Source organism: Cibotium barometz, chromosome 54 (assembly GCF_041138505.1).
Source record: "Cibotium barometz isolate CiBa-2024 chromosome 54, ASM4113850v1, whole genome shotgun sequence".
Lineage (NCBI taxonomy): Eukaryota > Viridiplantae > Streptophyta > Polypodiopsida > Cyatheales > Cibotiaceae > Cibotium > Cibotium barometz.
The window spans coordinates 20017143-20039160 of record NC_141099.1 but is presented as its reverse complement, the minus strand read 5'-3'; the positions used below and the strand labels follow the sequence as shown (position 1 = coordinate 20039160).

Here is a 22018-nt window from a genome sequence, read left to right as displayed (position 1 = left end):
ATAAGAAGTGATCAATATCACCATGTTTTGGATGTTCTCAACCATGAATCAAGGCCACTTATACACAAATTTGGGTTGAAATGCTAAAATTACCAAAGTAGTACTAACATAGTGCATAAGGAGATTCCTTTTACGCATGCCCTCAATTGAAAAACTAAAGCCCACATTGTTTCGCTTTTTTAAAACTTAGTTCCTGCATCTCTTGGGGCTACGTGTCTCAAGTGACATGACTAACTCCACCTACTATAGATCCTTCTTGTTGTGTGTTGATGGCATAGTTGGATTCATTAGGGCTCCTAAGTTACATATTCACTCTAAACTAAAAGTTGTGGAAGGCTTTTGAGGATCTTTAGTCTAGAGTGAATATGCATGTATTCACTTGATAGCCTCCTCACTTGAATGTATGGCATATGCCCCCCCTTCGCCATCCTCCTCAATGGCCTCCTCGGTCAGCTTCCTTTGCTGCTATGCTCCTCCTCTCTTGCAACTACCCCACCTACTATGCATGTGGATGATCCCTGAGAACTGGAGAGATAGAACTCTCCCACGAGAGAGAGAGAGAGAGAGAGAGAGAGAGAGAGAGAGAGAGAGAGAGAGAGCTCCTTGCTAGGCATCGAGATCCTCAGCATAGAGAGAGGACGTAAGTGTGCACCTTTTTTTTTTTTTGAAAAGACTAGAATTATATTAGAGAGTAGAACAAATACATAAACCTTTTTTTTTGTTGTTGAAAAGACATTGGTACTAGCTTCCAAGCATGGAAGATACCACAAGATAGTCCAAAACCATTGAATAGTAGTTAATCTTCTACAAGAATATACACCAATAATTAATTGAAGCCAAGAAAGGCAAAGCAAGAGGTACACATATCACTATAATCTATTGTGCTTCCACAAAAACAATAATTGAGTCAAAATCATGAAATATATTTTGATTAAGCATAAAATATAATTTGAAGTTTGTACTTATGACCTAACCAACGTGAACCTCACTTCACCACCAACACGAGAATTTTCTGCAGTTACAAAGCACGCTTTTAAGGAACTAATCCCGAGAAAAATCTGGGCCCTTTCTCAATTTCCCCTCTCTCTCTCTCACACGCGCGCGCGCGCGCACACTCACACACACAGACTCTCAGTCACACACACGCACACACACAATCTCTTTCACACACACACACACAATCTCTGTCTCTCTTTCACACACACTCACAGACTCTCACTCACACACACGCACACCATCTCTCTCTCTCTTTCACACACAGACAATCTCTCTTTCTCTTTCACACACAGACAATCTCTCTCTCTCTTTCTCTCTCACACACACACACACACACACACTCACTCTCTCTCTCTCTCTCTCCCCCCTTCGTACTACTGAAGGGGCATATAAATAGCGTCTCTAGTGTAGATAGTGCTTTTCTTCATCAACATTTGTCTACATGCTTCCCCCCTCTCTCCCCTCGTGTCATCGCCCAACAGTGCCTTTCTTCACTATCCAGCAATTGGGTCTTGTCCCAGATCGCTTTTCAAGCAACCCATTTCATCATTCTTCTTGTCTGGTGCATCCATTTTAAAAATTAAACCAGTCAATAATTTGGGGCGCAGTTCCGTCATTAACAAGATTTCCCTGCTGTATATAATAAAAAGGGTGTGATTAATCAGCGGATGATATGGGATTTGCTGCCTGTGAGATGGAGAAGCCCAAGCCTTCAGAATCTGTGATTCAGCGACTGCAGCGGCGTAAGCATGTGGATGCCACTGGCCGGAAAAGCCACCGGCTTGCTAAGAATCTCTCAGTCCTGCAGCTTATTCCCATCGGTATGCCCCTCGTACCTTAATTTCTACTTGAATTTTTGTGAGCCATTTTTTTTTGCATTTGCTTCTTAAAAGTTCAATATATATTCAGATTTTCACTAATATTTTTCACCCATCAAGAGGATTTCTAAAAGCCATTTTGGACATTTACTTCCAAAACTTTCCTAGGGTATTCTATTATATTTTGCATATACTCACCCAGATTAAGGAGCGTTTTAAGCCATTTTGAGCATTTACTGCCAAAATTATAAAAACACAGAAGCAAAAGACTTTGCAGGACATTTTGTGATGGGTGTATTTATCACACTAGAACATGGTGGTGGTGCCAGTGAGCTCTAGCCTGAGTGGTAACACCTTGGCCTGCTAACGTGCAGGTCTACGGTTCAAACCCGGGCACATAAAATGTAACTAATCTCTTAAAAACAAAAGGGGATAGTGGTGGTATATTTACCATAACTTTTCATGTTTGTTGTTCTGATGGGTTTGACATTCAAATGCAGGAGTGGGGTCAACAATCGGGGCGGGTGTATATGTTCTTGTAGGCACGGTTGCTAGAGAAAGGTCTGGTCCAGCATTGACTGTATCTTTCCTCATTGCTGGCATAGCTGCAGCTCTCTCTGCCTTTTGCTATGCAGAGCTTGCGAGCCGGTGTCCATCTGCAGGCAGCGCCTACCATTACTCCTACATTTGTGTAGGAGAAGGGTAAGTAGGAGAGCTAAATATGGCCTTTGTGCAGCTTTTTGGAACCAAGTTTGATCATATCTTATTTGATAACAAGTGGGCAAGCAATTGGAAGACCAAAAAGTTTGTGTTTTTTGGGTGCTACAACACTCTCTTTTGATTAATTTTTTTTGGCAGGGTTGCATGGCTGATTGGCTGGGCTTTGATACTAGAGTATACGGTGGGCGGAGCTGCGGTAGCACGGGGCATATCTCCAAATCTGGTGCGTGGTAAGCTTGTACTAAGGTGTACAAGGTACTCCCCTAGGACATGCTCCATTTCTTTACTAATCCCTCATACAAGGTGGGCTTATTTTTGACCAAGTTTAAGCATGTTAAGTGCTCTCTTTCAGTAATGCAGTTTTCTATTAGTCTTCTTCTCGTACCAAGGGTTAGGTTCAACGTAGCACACTTAATACATGCCATTAAGCCTCCAAGGTGGCGAGCCCTCTACCCATGCTGCATACATGTATGGCATATGTACTATGCTGTAGATTTGGGATTACCCATGCCCAACTGTGATTGCCTTTTGGTCCTCAGGTAACCATGCCTAGATCTTCGCAAGGCTTCTACCTATTTTTGCACGTGTATATGCTGCACAATACCAACAGAACACATGCACGATGATGAAAGTGAAAATGTCCAGTTGATTAGACTTGACTCGGCCGTTCTCAACACGGGTTTAGGACTTTCAGGAGGACTAAAGTTTTATCAGCTGAGGGCATTGGCGAGGCCCTGTTGCTGGCACACACTTCTAGGGGTGCCTCAGAACTGCATTAGTGGTTGGGATGTGGCCTTGGAAAAATGAGGTGCTGAGTATGCGACTCAAGGCAGATTGGATAACCTTGCCAACCTGGGTACCGATTGGGGAGGATTATCGGACTTTTGAGAATCCCATCCAGCCTGGACAAGCCAAATGCCAAACAAATCAACGCCGGCAAAGTACTCTCGAGGGTAGTTGGGACGCCAAGAAGAAGAAAGAGGTGGATACGGCCATAGTAAGCTTGACATTCTTTGTTGCAACAGATGCCTTAAGAGACTTCTATATGTTGTGATACAACCTGATCTGGCTGGCGGCTTTTTTGCCGCGTCTTGAGTGGTGTCGATGAAGATAAGCAGAGAGGGCTGCTGTCCGGATGATGTGAGATGGTGAGCAGAGAGGGCTGCTGTCCCGAGGAAAACGCAGACGTGCTGTAGCAGAGAGTGGGCTTCTGTCCCAAGATATGAACTGATGAGAAAACGCTGATGTGCTGTTGTTTTGTAGCAGAGAGTGGGCTGCTTTCCCAAGGTGAGCTGATGTAAAACGCTGAAGTGCTCTACTGTAGTAGAGAGGGCTGCTGTCCCAAGATATGAGCTGATATAAAACGCTGAAGTGCTCTACTGTAGCAGAGAGTGGGCTGCGGTCCTAAGGTGTGAGCTGATGTAAAACGCTGAAGTGCTCTACTGTAGCAGAAAGGGCTGATGTCCCAAGATATGAGCTGATTTATAACACTGAAGTGCTCTACTGTAGCAGAGAGGGCTGCTGTCCCAAGATATGCTGCAAGAAGTGCTGGTGCTGAACAGCGTATATGATGATCTGATGTAGTGCAGGCAGCAGCAGCAGGTGTATGATGTGGTGGTGACTGATGTGATCACCGACGTGGTACAGATGCTGAATGACGAAGCTATGCTATATATAGTAGGTGGGCTGCTGGTCGGCCCAGTAAAGGGACTGTCGGCCAGCAGCAAGACCCAAAAATACAAAAGAAAACCAACTAAACCCAGTAAAATCCTCTTTTTAGGGCTGGGAAAATGCCATTTTCACATGTGTGCATGATGGGCATCACACTGACTTGTGCAGGACGTGCATGATGCTGATTACCCCTAAGCTGGACACCAGCAACTCATCCTTGGACAAGGGCTCACGCTGAATATGCCCGGTGTCCAGCCTTGGGACCTTGCACTTTGTATGTCCGTGGCATCCAAGTGTGGTGATGCACGTGACACCTGATCCTCTTTCGGTGCTACGGAAGAAGAACTAGTCGGCCTTTTTATCCTCATTTGGCTTCAGCTGTACCCCTGACAGCAGGTGAGGTCGTAAATTACAGATGGTGAGGGGTTTCCTCAGTCCTGGCTTGGGAGTGCTGTTGAGAATCCCTTTCATTTCAGATATCATTGATAAAGCTTGAATGTGGAAGGCTTGGGTTCCCTCATTGGCCTCTACTGGGAGATCTCAAATGCACCAAATGGTCAAGCTCCCAATAAGGGTCCACTGTAGGGTGAAATGTCCTAAAAGGTGACTGAAGGAACCAAATTAAGGGGATGGCCCTTGACTGCCTGTGTGGCATAATCAGTTAGTCCCCCTGTTAGAGATCTCACTATTTATAGGGAAAATCCCCCACGTACTCTAAGTCGTATGACCATTCGCATGTTGTAAAAAATAATGACTTACCATGTCTGCCCTGGGCTTAAAAGGTCCCTGCCATGGCCAGTTCTGTTCTGAACACAAGCAGGCTTCACAAAACTGGTCTAAAACTGTTGGAAACATGTCCAAACTTGCTCCAACCTGATTTTTCCTGATTTAGAATTGACAATAGCATCCAAGTGCCCTATTGCCCGCCTCAGAACCTGCTGGTCAAATGGCTGTTCTTGGCAGGATGAACTGAGGTATGCAGAGGTGTGACATTCTCAGTCAGTGGTATAGCTTTTAGATGGTTACTCAACATAAGTAATGTGGAAATATTGGATGCCCTGAGAACTTTGATGAAGCTTTGAGTCCTGTTCTGAAACTGACATTGCACCCTCATCTTGTCAACACAAGAACCTGCAAATTTATTGCTCGACAAAACTTCTCATCAAGGAGAACACATTAGTGGCACGGATTCACTTTTTCATTGAAGTTTGCCTAATGCCAACTGGATAATCGAATGGCATGTAAATCCTTGGGCCTTTGACTGCCACCATGAACCTAGCCTACTCGTATATTATTGTGGAAAACTCATGGTTAATAGTTCCATGTAAATTTGGACCTTAAATTGCAGGATTTTTGTGTCTTTAGATTGAAAAACACATGTCGGGTTGGCCATAGCTTATCGCTATTTTTGTTTGTACATTAAGGCACCTTAGTGTGTTAATTGAATGGCAGGTCTCACAAAAAGTTGGAATCAAACTGTATGCTTACATTTGACAGCATGGTCTTGATTTGATTGGGAACTGGAGACTGAAGTTTGTCTGGTGAATTCTTGATAACACGTTAATGTAATTGTTCTAATGGATTTTATCAGGCCTTGCTATTGGGAGGAGAAAACAACCTTCCCGTGTGGCTATCTAGAAGAGCTATCACTGGAACCGACATAGAGATCGACCCTTGTGCTGCCCTTCTAGTGATATTGGTCACAGTGCTACTATCTGCTGGTGTGAAAGAGGTATTTTTGGTACTTACAAACATTGAATAGGATCCCTATTCGCTGCTCTCCTACATTGTGAAGCTATTTTGCTATTCCTAAAACCCTCTTCTGGTCTTCTCCCACAGGCCCCGATAGATACCAATTTAATGTTTAAATAATCAGAGGAATGATTGAACAATTAACTCCATGAAACCTTCAATCCTGCAATTGGACTATTGGCAGAGAGGAAGCAACATACATTGCATTGCATTGAATGAATCGATTACAACCACATGTGTTAGAAGAGAGGTTGATGCATGTACCTCTTCATGGTTGAAAGTTTATGAAAGTGTTCAAATGTTCTAAAGCCACTTGTAATGTCCATACATTAAAAACTTGAATAGAATCCTAACAAATGAGAATGTCCTATGTATCTTATATATCATCTCGAGGGTCTATAGTTCATTATCATCATGGATACTTTGTACTGCATTTGGTCTCATAGACCCTTGATGTCTTTTGTAGACGTTAGTATAACTCTCCCTCTCTCGTGGAGACTGATACATGCTACCCGTCAGCTCTAGATCCAGACTTAAGGACACATAGAGGTTCCACCACATGTAATGGATATTGAGGCGATGTACTCAGTCCATGAGTAGGACAACACATTATGAGTTCTGACACATGAGCTTCTTTTTCTGCCTACTCTATTGTGTACACACAGGGTTGACATAGTACGCTGGCCCCGTCTTTTCTTTCGGCAGCTAGTTTTTTACATTTTCATGGTCTTGACATCGAGTTTACTCATGGATCATGTATCACTTTTTTGGTCTTGGGACCTGCTTTCAAGACACAAAGAGGCTCCACCACAGGTAGTGGATATTGAGGCCATTTACTCGGTCCATGAGGAGGACAACACATTATGAGTTCTGGCACATGAGGTTCTTTTGCTGCCTACTCTATTGTACATACACAGTTACGTAGTATGTTGGTTGTGCCTCATCTTTCAGTAGCAAGTTTTTTGCATTTTTCATGGTCTTGACAGTGAGTTTACTTATGGATCACATGGAACACCTTTTTGGTCTTGTAGACCCTTTGGGTCTTTCGTAGACGTTAATTACATACATCTATCTATCTTTCTCTCTTTCATGTGGGTGGGTGGGGTGGAGAACAAAGCAAGAAGGGGTAAATGTGTGTAGTACTGGGGGAGTTGGGGGGGGGGGGGTGGGGTGGGGGAAGAGCATTGCTTCTTACCTTGTCATATAGTAGATACTTCACATGAAGCATTTGTAAGAAGGTTATTTCTTTCGTAAAAAAAAAAAGAAGCTTTCTGACAAAGCTTGAATTTTTTGATTTCTGCTGCCTTTCATAAAAAGCATCTCCAAGTAATGTTTCTTTAATCTTTTCTTTTTTCTTGACATAGCTTGAGGTCTTCCAATCCTGACATTACGGTTTTGAATGACAGAGTGCCATAGTGCAAGCAATTGTTACCTCTGCCAACGTTTGTGTCCTTATATTTGTGATTGCTGCTGGAGCTGCAATTGGCTTCAAAACTGATTGGGCTGGTTACAGGCAAGCTGATGGGTAAGGATTTTAAGGAGCTTTTTTTTTTCTGTATGGGAGATGCCTAGGTGATCTGTATATATTTTTGAGTGGCGGATCCACTGTTTATTGCATCATTTTTCATCGATTCCCATTCAGCCTAAGGGGCCACGGGCAAGGAGCATCAATTCGGTCATCAAAGTCATCCATCCATGCTGCAGATAGTTCTCTTACAGCCACGACCAATTAGCAGCATCTGCCTCGTAGGCAGGGATGCCATTCCCTGTCAGATCACCACATGCAATGTTGCATGGTGTAACCGGTGGATAGTAGTCTTTCTCACAAGACACGTTCTCCATTTTGCCAGTGGCTGGATTTGAACTTTTCACTGATCATGAGTTATTTACCACTAGATCAACTTTCATTGGGGACATGATTTGTGTATGTTTGTGCAAAAAGAATTTAGTTAGCTAGACTCAACGGGCTGGGCCTTCTGCTGGTGCCCTAAAGCTCTAACCATCTCTTAAGTGGTTGTGAGTCCTTGAGCTATAACTAAACTCTGTCCACACTGGTCTACCTTGCAGTCATGGTAGCGCTGGTTAGGGATCTTGCAAGCCAAATCTTGATCTTAAGATTTCAGAGTTTCTCAATAACTTTTCTTAAGAATTATGTATTATACCAGACATTTCATTTCCTTAGGCTTAGGGTTCTAAAGGCTAAAAGCCCCCTGTCTATTCTAGGGATAAAATATGCCTGCACACAGCAAAAGCATTCAACTAATGATCTTGGATAATACGACCTTCCTTTGGGGAGCATTCATGTAACCTTGCACCTCGATCAAGCTAAGGAAGAGATTGTGCAGCTTTTGAAATGGAAGTGTAATGAACACAACATGCAGGTGGGACACATTTATAGCCATTGAATCAATGGGTCATTGCTTGTAGCATTGAGATGGATTCTATTGTGGCTGCAAAAGTGGTCTTCGGGAGGAGCTCCATTGCCATTTGGGACCTCATTGGTGGCATGGCTTCACACTTGAAATGGATATGGAGCTATCTGCTTTTTGATATCGCTCTAGTGCATGCTCTCTGAATCTCCTCAAGGACAACCATGACCATTTCCAGAACTTACCCCAGGATGGGTGAGGTAGTTGATGGAAATCAGTGAGGACCTCTGTTTCAAGCCTCTTTACCCTTCATTTAGAGCATTTAGTTTTCTTCCAGGATAGTGCCTTTCTGCCTGTTTGTGGAACATGTTGCATTCATGCCTTTCGCGATGACAATTGTACGGCTCACTTGTGAATTCTCCCCTGGCCCCACCCCCTCCCCCCTCTGTAAATGTATGAACTTTCTTCCTTTGATATTTGTTGTAGGTATTTGCCATTCGGAATTAATGGGATGCTTGGAGGAGCAGCTACTGTCTTTTTTGCGTACATAGGTTTTGATACCGTGGCCAGCACTGCCGAAGAGGTAAAGCTTTACCAGTTTGTCAAAGCTAAGATCGGTAATTTTTAATGCCATGGATCTTGATTATGTTGTATATCTTAGAGCAGAGATAATCTCAAACAGCTAATGTCATCCATATGTACAGGTGAAGCATCCCCAGAGGGATTTACCTCTTGGAATTGGTATCGCGCTATCCATATGTGGATGCCTTTATATGCTTGTTTCTGCTGTCATCGTGGGCATTGTACCTTATGATGAAATGGATGTGAACACCCCCATTTCAGCTGCTTTCTCACGTTATGGAGTGCAGTGGGCAATGTAATCACGATGCACTCTGACCCTTTATAGCACTTCACATCGTTTTGAGCTGTGGAGTTTATTCTAGGTGTTTATCGTTAGAATGAATCTCATGTAAGCTTGTTGTTTTAAGATGTGGAGTTTATTCTAGGTGCTTGTCATTAGAATGAATCTCATGTAAAGCTTCTTGCATGGATATACAAGAATGTGCTCCTTTCCTTGGCGAAATCCTTGTAGCTTACTTGTCCTCAATCTGCCTTCGCAGGTATTTGGTGTCAGCTGGTGCAGTTGCTGCATTGTCATCCACACTCATGGGGTCTCTCCTTCCACAGGTAGGGTGACATGTTGTTACCTCTCAAATATAGGCATACACTGAAATTTCATCCTAATTTTTAGTGTAGATTCAAACCCCCCCCCCCCCCCCCCCACTTTCACCACCACCCCTCCTTCCAGGGTGGTGGTTTGAGTAGTGTATGTTGTGGTTAATGCTGTTTCTATATCTTTGCAGCCGAGAATTTTGATGGCAATGGCACGAGACGGCCTGCTACCATGTTTTTTCTTAGATGTCAGCAAACGCACACTGGTTCCCATCAATGGAACCATACTAACCGGATTGATTGCTATGCTCATGGCTTTCTTTATGGATGTAGATGAGTTGTCTGGCATGGTAAGACAAGAAATGGCACAATACTTTGCTTCCAGGCTTGTCCTCTTTGTAAGCTCATCACTGTTTTAATCACAATTGGCTGTCATTTGCATGTACAGGTCAGTGTGGGTACATTACTTGCGTTTGCAGTGGTCGGCGTTTCAATTCTCATTCTTAGATTCATGCCTCCTGCTGATACCAATTTCGTTCCTGCCTACATCACGTCTTCAACCAGCCATTTTTTTCCAACTCTTACTCAAGCTGATCCTCAAGCTTCTCCAGTTGTTCAACAAGATGGAACTGTTCCATTGCTCGAGGAAGATCACGAGCTGCACCTTGATTCTTGTGAAAACACGACTCTGGTTGATAAAGAACAGGGATTCTTAAGTAAGTTTGTGGTTATTATTATGGAAAACTAGCCTTTGTCAGTCACAAAGTGACTTAGAATTTTGTATGATCATTGCAGGTAAGAGTGACAGTAACAGGCGTTGGGCAGCAGCAATGAGCATTTTGGCCTCATGTATTGGAGCTGTTTCTATTGCCTTAGGTGCATGTGGGGAGCTGCTTCCAATGTAAACACACTTATCAAGCTCTGTTATATAGCCTATTTCTCACATTGATTGTCCGTGCGCATGTATACACATGTCAAGGCGTGAAGTCATTCACATGGAGTCAAAATATCCATAAAGCAAAACGTTATGCCACATGAAAGATAACACTAAATCTAGACTGAACAGAAGTCGACCAAGTGAAGTGATGCATGTGTTGCAAAGAGGACATGAACTCCTTACTCAATACTGTTGACATAAAAAGAGGATCTCTTTTGAGCCTTATGGTCTTTGAATGACCTTGGTGACTTTTGTTTATCTTCCTGTGTGTGTGGACTCTAGGCTGTTTCTATTGATCGACGCTATGTATGTATGTATGACCATGGGTGTGCAGCCTGGTGGTGAAGGATTTTGCCTTCCAGGGTAAGGTACTGGGTTTGATATTCACCAGCTGGATGCTCTATAACTACAATCGTGTTACATCAATATCAATAGCAAAGTAATACTTTGCATTGATTACATATCATTATACTAGTACATGTTAATGATATTATATTATAGGGTATATTACATGTTTTAATACAGTTTATTTATGCTTATTAATTATTACTACTCATATATATATATATATTCTAAAATGGCAAGATAATTATTACTACTCATATATATATATATATATATTCTAAAATGGCAAGATAATTATCAATAATATCTTGTGTCATATTTGCTTGAATATATCTATTATTTTTATTTTATAGAAGTTTATATTTAATTAAGACACAATCAATTATCAAACTGCACAAAATTATTTAAACTCACTTTGCCCAAGGTCAAAGCATTGGTTATCAAAATTACAACCTATGCTCCTTGGCTGTGTAGCCCTTTCCCCCCTCCTTGCTACACCTCATTTCTGTCTGCTGCTTTTCCTAACTGGGTTCTCCCTAGGCTCGTCTTCTCAACCTGCCCATCTTGTGTTGCTTCCACCCCTTTGCAGCTCCCATCCCTCTTTCAATAGAGAAGCTCCAAGGCCTCCTCTCTGTGGCATCAAGGTGCCTCCTCTCTCCATCTGGCCTCCGCTACTCCCCTTCAGCCTTCCCCTCTACCCACGACTCTCTTTGCCCTTGTTATGCAAAAAGCTGTTCCATCTAAATGGTAGTGTGATTTTCCAACTCATGATAATTTCCCTTGAAAAGAACGGCTCATTGGGTATATGTCTGTGCGCAAAAACTTGAAATATGTATTATCCACTGGGCTGCTACTAAATAACACATCAATTTTCTTGACTTGTGTGTGATAGCTGGTTACGGTGGATCCTAGGATTGGTGGGCGCTTCTGTGTATATAATCGGTGCAATTGTGCTGGGTCTCTTGGAGCAAGATGAGGGTCGTCATACCTTTGGACAATCTGGAGGTACTCAACGAATATCTAGGCTCCTAATTGGATATCATCGCTAGCTTATTCTCATTTGGGAAGCATTTGTGCAGGTTTCATATGTCCCTTTGTTCCTTGGCTTCCTGTGGTGAGCATCTTGATTAACGTATATCTGCTCGCTGATCTTGGGTAATCTATCTGCTCCTCCTTACATGTAGTAGCTAGCAAAAACTCTGAATATGGCTATGTACGACGTACGCGGCTTGACACGTATTAAATGAGCTCGACAAGGAGAATAGCCACTTTAGAAGAAGTAGTATTTCCTTTGCTTGCTGTGTGAATATGCATACTCTATTCAAATCATAATATTAGCACTTAGGTATTGGTCCATGTTACATGAAAATACCATAGATTGAAATTCATTGTTAACACCTATATGTGCACGTGCATACACATGCGCGTGCACACACACTTACACGTACACCACACATTGTAATTGGAGAGGATGCATCTTGGAGCACTCAACCATTAACTTAGTTAGACACACTATTAACCACAAGGAAAATTCTACAAGGTTCAACTTGAGAAAGAAAGGCTGAAATTAGGGTTTTCATCAACAAAAAGACCAAAAATTACAGCAAAAATGAGAGCTGTTTTGTTGAATTTTTGTCATTGGGAGTGAGTAGGAGAGTGATTAGCACTTGGAAGCTTGGAAAATACCCTAGCAAGTTGGGTATGGCTATGGAGAGCTTGGAAATGGAGAGAAATGGTGGAAAAACAGAGTTTTCAGTCTCCAAAAATCTTCATGAAGAGAAAACACGAATTTTCTCTTAATAAGTAAGTGAATTGGGGTCCAATCAGGTGAAGGGACATGGGGAGATGCCCATTTATGAGTAAAAGGGGAGGATCAGGTCCTGGACATTGAGTCTTGTTCACCTCGGGACTTCAGTGAGTGTGAATTTAGAAGCGGTCATAATTTATAAGTGACTTTTGGGCGCCCAAACTTTAATGAAGTGGGAACTCACTCACTTATAAATATTGGCCAAGTCCTAAGGGCTATTTGAGCCTAGATTGGGTAATACTTACCACCTATTCACATGCCACACAACCATGTCAGCAGACAGTTTTACACGCACGGTTCACGGGCGGGCGTTCCCTAGCCCGGAACTACACATAGGTCATGTAGGCATGAAAACAGCATGCAATTTCATTTGCAGGCAAGCACATAAAGATGCTATGCAATGCAACATTAGTATGGACAATCCCCGTTCATGAGACTATACCAAAATTAGACGTGCACCAGGCAAGTACACGAGGTACCAGACCCAATGGAACACCAATCCACCAAACATTTTCGGGCATGTACACGGAGGCACAAGTCCCAACGAAAAGCCAAGTCCACAGTATCACATGAGTGGCATCAATCCCCGGCATTTACAACTGCCATGGACACCAGTCCAATGTACATACATGATAAGAAAGCACGGGTGGACCAATTGGGTGGCCAAATGGTGACAGAGATCATGTCTTGAGACTCTCCTAGGATGGTTTCATTGAGATCATAGGATACATACAGGTACACATGTCACATGCTATGAGTATCGTGATTCACAATTGGCTAGCTCAGGGTATGCGCCCATGGTAGAGAGAGAGGGGCAGATCCAAGAATATTTGAAACTACACTGGCTAGGTGTGAATGTCCTTGGGCACCGTCTTGTGAACAATACGCAGGTGACACTTAATATGTAAAAGCCACATTGCACATAACTAAATGATACATCATTACTTCCCTTAGTGCTAGGCTTCATTATGGCTGAGTTTGCCCTGCATCTCCGGAGGTTTGAAAGAAACTCAGTATGAAGGGCTTTGTGAATATATGCTCTTATGTGTGTGTGTGTGTGTGTGGAGTGCGTGTGTGAGAGCATGTCTTGATACAGTGTTCTACAGCCACTATTGGGCACTGATGACGTTAGTGGGGATGTCGTAGTATCTAGTCCATACTACGCATAATGGAGTTGATAGTTATATAGTCTTGTGGGTTGACTACCATGAGTATATAACATGCACGTTCCTAAAATGTGCATTTGGGCATGTTCCTGGATTCATCTAGGTATATATCATTGCACAAGATAATCTGCAAAAGAGACAAGCACTGCACAGTACACCATCACTGGGGCCATGAGCGGTTGACCTCCCTCAATACTGGAGTATATTATTGGAGTATTTAAATCTATACAAAGTTCCAAGGGCTTGCTAGCGAGATAATCCAATGCAATGCAAGTATGAAGACAAGTTACCCAAACAAAAGTGTGTCGGAGTAGAATGTCGATGCAGGACTCGTCGTAAGAGTCACCGTGACTTGGCCACCATACACCTGGAGAGGGATGAACACGAAACTGTCATTCTGTGACCACGCACACAAGCAGGCGCTCTCATACTGGAGCCTGGCTCATTCTCTCGCAGAGACTAGGGTTCAAATCCTCCAAATATGAGTGCACAAACAGGCACACGAGCAGGTTCAAGAGTACACTCCGGAAAGCAGGTACAAGGGTTGTTTCGGCAAATACAATCGATACGGGTGCTGGTACAGCAAACACAGAGGTGTACTCAGCAAGTACAGTAGCCGGTACATGTGGTACAGCAAGTACAGTAACTAGTACAAGCAATACAGCAGGTACAGTAGGGTTTCCAGCAGGTACAGTAGGTAGTACAAGCAGTTTAGCAGGTACAGTAGGGTTCTCAGCAGGTACAGAAGGTACAGTAGAGTTCCCAGCAGTACAGCAGGTACAGTAGGTACAGCAGTGTTCCCAGCAGGGACAATAGGGTTTCCAGCAGGTACAGCAGGTACAGTAGGGTTCCCAGGAGTACCGCAGATACAGCAAGCCTGCACGAGGGAAGCAGTCGACCAGCAGAGAGAGAGAGAGAGAGAGTTGACTTTCAGCTAGGGAGAGAAAGGAACCCCACGATCACCTGCAAGTGAGAGATTAGGAGAGAGTCGTGGAGAGCATTTTTGGGAGAGGTGGCGGAGGGGTCCAGCCCCCTTGTGCAATGTGGCACAGCCCACCTTGAATAATGGTGGCCACATATTTGAGTGGCCACATGGTGGGTTTAAATGACCAAGTGGGGCACAGATGGCTCTTAGCCCCCGGGCATAACCTAGTGGGCGGTCCAAACTTTAATGAAGTCTGAACGCCCGAAGGTTATAAAAATTTTCCCACCATTTCAATGATTGAAATGAATACTTACTACCTATTCACATGCCACAAATTACGTTAGAATACAAGGCATTTGGACGGTTCACGAGTGGGCGTCCCCTGCCCGTGAGCTGAACATGTCATAGTAGGCAGTCACACGAAAACAAGTCACAAAAACAGTTTCAAGTAGGCAGAGATGCATGCATATGCATTATGCAATGGATATATCTCCTGTTCTTGGAACTTGTAAATAGCAGGTCTTCCCGAGCACGGAACTGGCCTAGTGGGAAGCCTAAACTGGGATCCCTGACAGTAGGTTCCACGTCCTGGCCACACTGCGAGCGACACGAGTCTTGGCCTCCCATAGGTGACACGAGTCCTGGCCTTAGTACGTGCGACACGAAGCTCCCTGGCCTCTCGTACCTTGGCAGGAAATAGGGAAAGACCACTTGGGCAGCCAAATGGTGACATCGCCCCTTGGCTTGTAAACAGTTGACCTCGACTGAAAAGCCTCCAAATATGCCTGAAGAAGTTGTGGGTAATCTTTGAAGTAGTCTTCATTAGCCCATTTTGCATTGATAGGCAAAAAGTTCTTGAACTTCACAAGGTATCTCTTGGAAAGCTTATCGACCATGTCGGTAGCTTTCTCTCCTTATGAAACACCATCTGCTCAGGTTGAAGAACTTCCTCTAGCTCATCAACCTATGACAGCTCTTCTGGCTCTAGCCCCACCCACTTGCACAATAGACTCACATGTAAGGTATTGCGAATCATCCAATGATTAGACAATGCACGCTGGAAAGAAACATCATTGATATGCTTGATAACCTTAAAAGGTCCGTAATACCTGGTAGAGTGCTTAGGGTATGCTCCCTCCTTTCTTGGTCTCTTACAAAGTCTTGCTTTCTTAAATTTCAGCAATACCCAATCATTTTCTTTGATGTTTGCCTCTCTTCTATGCTTGTCGGCAGCCCTCTTATGCTTATCATGTGAACAAGCAATGGCTGTCCGCACTTGTGCAAAGGCAACATCAAGAGCTCTGACATACCCATCAGTTGCAAAGATCTCATCCTTAGTGCGTAGGATGGGTGGCAATATCACTTTGCCATAAACAATTTCAAATGGGGCCTTTCCCGTGTGGAGGTATGCACTATGTTGTTGTATGCAAACTCTACAAGCGGTAGATACTTTTCCCAAGCTGTTTTTTGGTCTGCAACATAGCATTTGAGAAGATCCAACAGAGCTGAATTTGCAGCCTTACTTTGCCCATCTGTTTGGCAATAAAGCCGATGAGATGTCCAGCTTAGTGTTCATGTTGTCAAACAGAGCTCTCCAAAAGAGGCTTGTAGTCTTGGGATCTCTGTCCCCCACAATGGATTTAGGCATACCATGGTGTTTTAACACTTGTGCCACAAATATCTTGACCATATGCTCAGGCTTAACGGTCTTCCTGACCTGCAAGAAGTGTGCTTGCTTCCTAAACCTATCAACAATGGTCCAAATAGCATCACTGCCTTGCTGAGTACAAGGCGAATCCATTATAAAATCCATTGCAATACTTTCCCATGGTTGTAAGGGAACAGGCAAAGGCTGAAGCAAACCAGGAGCCTTTTGCTTGTCAAAATGTCTGAACGGGGTTGCTAGAGAGTTTTTTCGGGATCCACCAATGGGCAGCCGAGCCCTTTAGAAACATTCTTACATGGAGAATCTTGGATTTCTCAGAGGATTCCTCATCACTGAAGGCAATGTCAAATTGGGCTATAAAAGCCATTGCCTTGCTGTATCATAATCACCATGATCACCTGCTTTAAATTCTTTAAGCCTCTTGGCATGGTGACCCTTAACTTCCAGCTTTCTCTTCCCCTTATCCAATGGGACAGCAGTAGGTGCACGCACCAGGCCTTGATGAGAAACATCGGGCACGGAGGCACGTGCTCTATGCAATGGTGACCTGTGCAAAGGCGGCCTTCCAATACTCACATTCACATAAGGATCCTTGCATGAGACTCGTTCACCATGGGTATACTTGGTGGCATGAGTGGCACGTGATACACAATCAGCTTTGGCTGTCCCAACATTTTGCACAACGTCCAGCCCATGACGGGGCTCATCTCTAGCCAATTCCATAGGCAAACATGGCGGCTAAGATGCCTATCACTTTCCCCACGGGGAGCATGAATCACATGTACATTAACATCCTCTTTGTTGCTCTCTTTGCCATATACATCCTTTTCTTTTCTCAACCCATGCAAGGTGGAGGCCTGATTGGAAGTCACGGAAGCCTCATCTTTGTGGACATAAGACTTGACGCTACGAGACATAGCATTACCTGTCTCCCCATGCGGGGGGTCTTTCACACAAAGTTCCCCTTCATTGCCTTTCACCAAATCTCCAGTGTGTATAAGGTAGTTGAGGGATATCTCTTGGGGATTCATACCCAATTCCTTCGCCATAGAATCCATAGTGTGTGCCACCATAGACTCGGCCTTTGTGGCCTCCATAAGCTTGTGAACCTGCGGGTTATCATAGAGCATCTTGAGCTCTTCTTCCTTGGCATACAACTGCCTTTTGACATGCTTAATCTATGCTTTCAATACATTTGGGTCATCCTCTTGCATCTTCTCTTTACCTCGAAAAGGCTGCCCCATGTGTATTTGCTCCTCTATATAACATGCATGCATATGCTTTTTGCCCAAAGCTTCAGAACTAATCCCTTGACCACTTTGTGCATGGCTGTCCGTAGTGTTCGACTGCTGTCCACACGGAGCCCAGTGCCCAATTGACTGTTTCCCCACTGAAAAGAGGGAAACAATCGTGCTCTAATAGCACTGAAACTACACTGACTAGGCGTGAACGTCATTGGGCGCTATCTCGTGAACAATACACACGTGACACTTAAAAGCCACATTGCTCATAAACAACTGGATGATACATCATTGCACAAGATAATCTGCAAAAGAGACAAGCACCTCACAGTACACCATCACTGCCCCCCCCCCCCCCCCCCCCCTCTCTCAATATTGGAGTATTTGAATCTGCACAAAGTTCCAAGGGCTTGCCATCCCGATAATCCAATGCAATGCAAGTGTGTCGGAGTAGAATGTCGATGCAAGACTCGTCGTAAGAGTCACCGTGACTTGACCACCAGTCTCCTACACTGGAGAGGGATGAACACGAAATTGTTGTTTTGTGACCATGCACAAACAGGCGCTCTCATACTTAAGTCTGGTTCATCCTCTCGCAGAGACTAGGTTTCAAATCCTCCAAATACGAGTGGCACAAGCACACGAGCAGGTTCAAGAGTACACTCTGGACAGTAGGTACAAGGGTTGTTTCATCAAATACAATTGATACGGGTGCTGGTACAGCGAAGACAGAGGTATACGCAGCAAGTACAGCAGCTGGTACAAGCGATACAGCAAGTACAAGGTTTCCCGCAAGTAAAGTAACTAGTACAAGAAATACAGCAGGTACAGTAGGTAGTACAAGCTGTACAGATGTACAATAGGTAGTAGTATAGCACAAGCGGTACAGCACATACAGTAGGGTTTCCAGTAGGTACAGTAGGTAGTATAAGCAGTTCAGCAGGTACAGCAGGTACAGTAGGGTTCCCAGCTAGGGGGAGAAAAGAACCCCACGCCTACCTGCAGGAGAGAGATTAGGAGAGAGTCATGGAGAAGATTTTTGGGAGAGGTGGTGGAGGGGTCCAGCCCCCTCGTGCCATGTGGCACAAGCCACCTTGAATAATGGTGGGCACCTCCATAAGGTGTCCACATATTAGAGTGGCCACAGTTTAAATGATCAAGTGGGGTGCCCGAGGCTTGGGCTGCCCACAGATGGCTCTTGGGCCACGGGCATAACCTAGTGGGCAGTCCAGACTTTAATGAGGTCGGATAGCCCAAAGGTTATAAACCTTTCCCCACCATTTCAATGATAAAAATGAATACTTACCGCCTATTCGCATGCCACAAATTATGTCAGAATACAAGGCATTCAGACAGTTCACGAGTAGAGATACATGCATATCCATTATGCAATGGATATATCTCCTGTTTATGGAACCTGTAAATAGCAGGTCTTCCCGAGCACAGAACTGGCTTAGTGGGAAGCCTAAACTGGGATCCCTGACAGTGGGTTCCACGTCTTGGCCACACTGCGCGTGACGTGAGTCCTGGCCTGCATTAGGTGATGTGAGTCCTGGCCTCAGTACGGATGACACGAAGCTCCCTGGCCTCCCGTACCTTGGCATGAAATAGGGGAAGGCCACTTGGGTGGCCAAATGGTGACAATATCCTAGAGGAGGAGAGGATCTGCAGAGTATGCACCTCGGGAACTGTAGAGGATGAGGCCCATTATAGTTAAGCTGTTCGGCTTACTACAAGATACGGGGGAGATTCAACTAACTTTTGCAAGAGGGGTTCAGGTGGGTGGTACAGTATGAGGAACAGAGATGCTTGGGCATGTACTTGATAGATCTGGGAGGTTCTATGCCGACATGACATGTCCCAACACAGAGGCCTGACCCCTTTTCTTCCCTGAGATTTGTATTGATTGGCTGAGGAGGATCATAGGATCATCATCTGCTCTGGATGCATACACACATGGGTGTTTTTTTTTTCTCCTCCCCCCCCCCTCCCCCCCCCCTCCCCCTCTCTCTCTCTCTCTATATATATATATATATAAATTATATATATATATATATTAATATATATATATATATATATATATATATATATATATATATATATATATATATATATATATATATATATATATATATATATATATATATATATATATATATATATATATATTAATTATATATATATATATATATATAACACATAACTTTCATATACTTAAAAGTGGAAGTAGTGAAAGGCTAACATAATCATTGATCATGAGTAACTCAAGGCAAATAGAAATAGATCTCACATTGAATGTTTCATAGAATCGGCTTTCTCAAACGATACAAAGAGAGGTGCAATGCTCTCTTCATGCCTGACCGAAAAGGCTGCGCAGTGGTTCAAGTGTAGGGCTGGGCTCCGGCTTGTGGCTCCTCTCCCCTCCCTCCTAGATTGCTCAACAGGTTACAGAAGGCCCAAATTTCCCCTCTTCTCTCTTTTGAAGTTTGCAGGCTACAGCCCATGTATTCAGCTTTCACCACTCTCAGACCACTTCTAAGTTCCCCCCTCCTCCAATGGCACCTTGTGCTTCAGGAAGCAAGCATTCCACAAAAGGAAGCTCATAAGGTCATGGTTGGAATGAGGTGGATACAGATGAGACTTGCTCCACTGGAGGTGCCATGAAATGGAAGTGCCGCTATTGCAAGCAATCAAAGATGGGAGGTGCCAATTGCATTGGTGCTCATCTGATGCATGAGCCTGGCCATGATATCATGTTCTGTAAGTCAATTCCACCCAAGAAAAAGGAGTTACATAAAAGGATCCACATATTAGTGTTTCAAGCTCAGCCTCCACCTCCGCCTCCGCCTCCACCTCCCAGGGCATGAGACTGGGAGCTCATTCAGAATAGTTGATTCAGTTGCAGATCTGAACAATTGATATGTTGTACTTCATCTTTTACTTTTTTTTTGGCTTTTTCTTACTAGGCTTTGTTGCCACTTGACTATTTTCTAGAAACTATGGGCTCATGCCATATATAAGTAAATGTATCTCTCTCACTCTCTCCCCCCCTCTGAATATGTGTATAAAGCTAACAGTTTATAGCTAATTCGATTACAGAAAAATAACCTTTTTTTTTTGACAGCAAAATAGGTCTTCTGCATGTTAATGATGTGAATTAATCCGTGATGAATTACAGAAGTGCCTTTGAATGGGAGCTGTACTGAATATGTATTTTTCTGCATTGATAACTGTGATCTCTGTGCAGGCTTTCAACATGGCTGCGAGTAGGCATCTGGTTGGTCATTGGTGTAGCTGTGTATTTATTGTATGGGATAAATCATAGTCTACTCTCTGAAGAGGGCAGCATGGCTATGTCGGGTGAGGATTCTGTAACCTCTGTCTCCCTAGCTTGAGACTAAGCTCACCAACAAAGAGTCTTTCAAGAATGATGCTTCTTTATTGCATCCTTTGAGGGCCCTTCAGTACTCAAAAAACCATCCATGGAAAAATTCTAGTTGCTAACTAGGCAACTTCAAATATACCAACATGGCATCAAGAATTGTATATCAGCAGTAATGTATAATCTTATATTCATATGGACTTTGATTCAGTCGCCAGGAAATGCACATCAATGTATACTGTACATTATTGCCAATTTAATCCATGTTATTCTTTTGTACCCTCGTTGCTTTGATAAGGGTCCTCTTATCAGGATGCATCAAATGTATGTCCAAAAATGACCCCCTTTTTTTAAGAGGTAACCCGCAAGAGTTACCACAAGGAGTTAGTACTATTTCAAGTGTTTGCCAATGGAGGCACTGGGCAAGCTGTGGAGACATGCCCCATAAGTATGCAACCAAACCATGTAAGATCTCTATAGAATCATGAACCTATGCGTCATATATTGTGACTGGTAGCAACATAATCATGTATGTGTGTGGTGGTGGTTCCAGCCAAGCGAAATAATATCTTCTTTATAATCTCCATTGTCTTAGTATGCATAGGATAGGAAACCCCACAATGTCAGGCAGGTTGTTCTATTAGTACCATTTGTCATGGGTGCTACTTATCTAAATCTGTGCAATGGAGCAACCACAGTGAGCCTTGTTGGGGCCAACTCTTGCAGCATTTGTCCTAGAGTTTATAATTGAGTTTATCCTAGAGTCAGTTTTATCATTGATTCACATTTCCATTAATTCATCCCTTAGATTGGCATTGACATCTAGAACAGACATTGTGGAAACTGCATTCAATTCACATTCATTGCTAGGCTTATAACTCATCTTGCCTGATGCCTTCAGCAACCAAGTTGTTCTCAGCTCTAACAAGGCAATGTCCCTCCATAAAATGTTCAACCGTGCCCTAATTGCACAATACATCATTTTATCTCGCTATTTATGGATGTAATTGTGAAAGCCCCTTTTTTAATTGATCCCTCTATCCACTCTTA

General features: G+C 43.5%; 1 protein-coding gene across 1 annotated transcript; it reads left to right on the top strand.

The window, feature by feature from the left end:
• The first annotated feature begins 1117 nt into the window (after window positions 1-1117).
• LOC147607925 (cationic amino acid transporter 3, mitochondrial-like) lies at window positions 1118-21249 on the top strand. The gene is made up of 14 exons (XM_086789790.1): window positions 1118-1817; window positions 2315-2516; window positions 2673-2757; window positions 5797-5937; window positions 7364-7482; window positions 8813-8909; window positions 9031-9203; window positions 9448-9514; window positions 9691-9849; window positions 9948-10215; window positions 10295-10400; window positions 11674-11786; window positions 11861-11936; window positions 20834-21249. Exons 1-14 carry the CDS (start codon window positions 1670-1672, stop codon window positions 20979-20981), a joined length of 1902 nt encoding a protein of 633 aa, XP_086645916.1. The 5' UTR covers window positions 1118-1669; the 3' UTR covers window positions 20982-21249.
• Window positions 21250-22018: the final 769 nt, after the last annotated feature.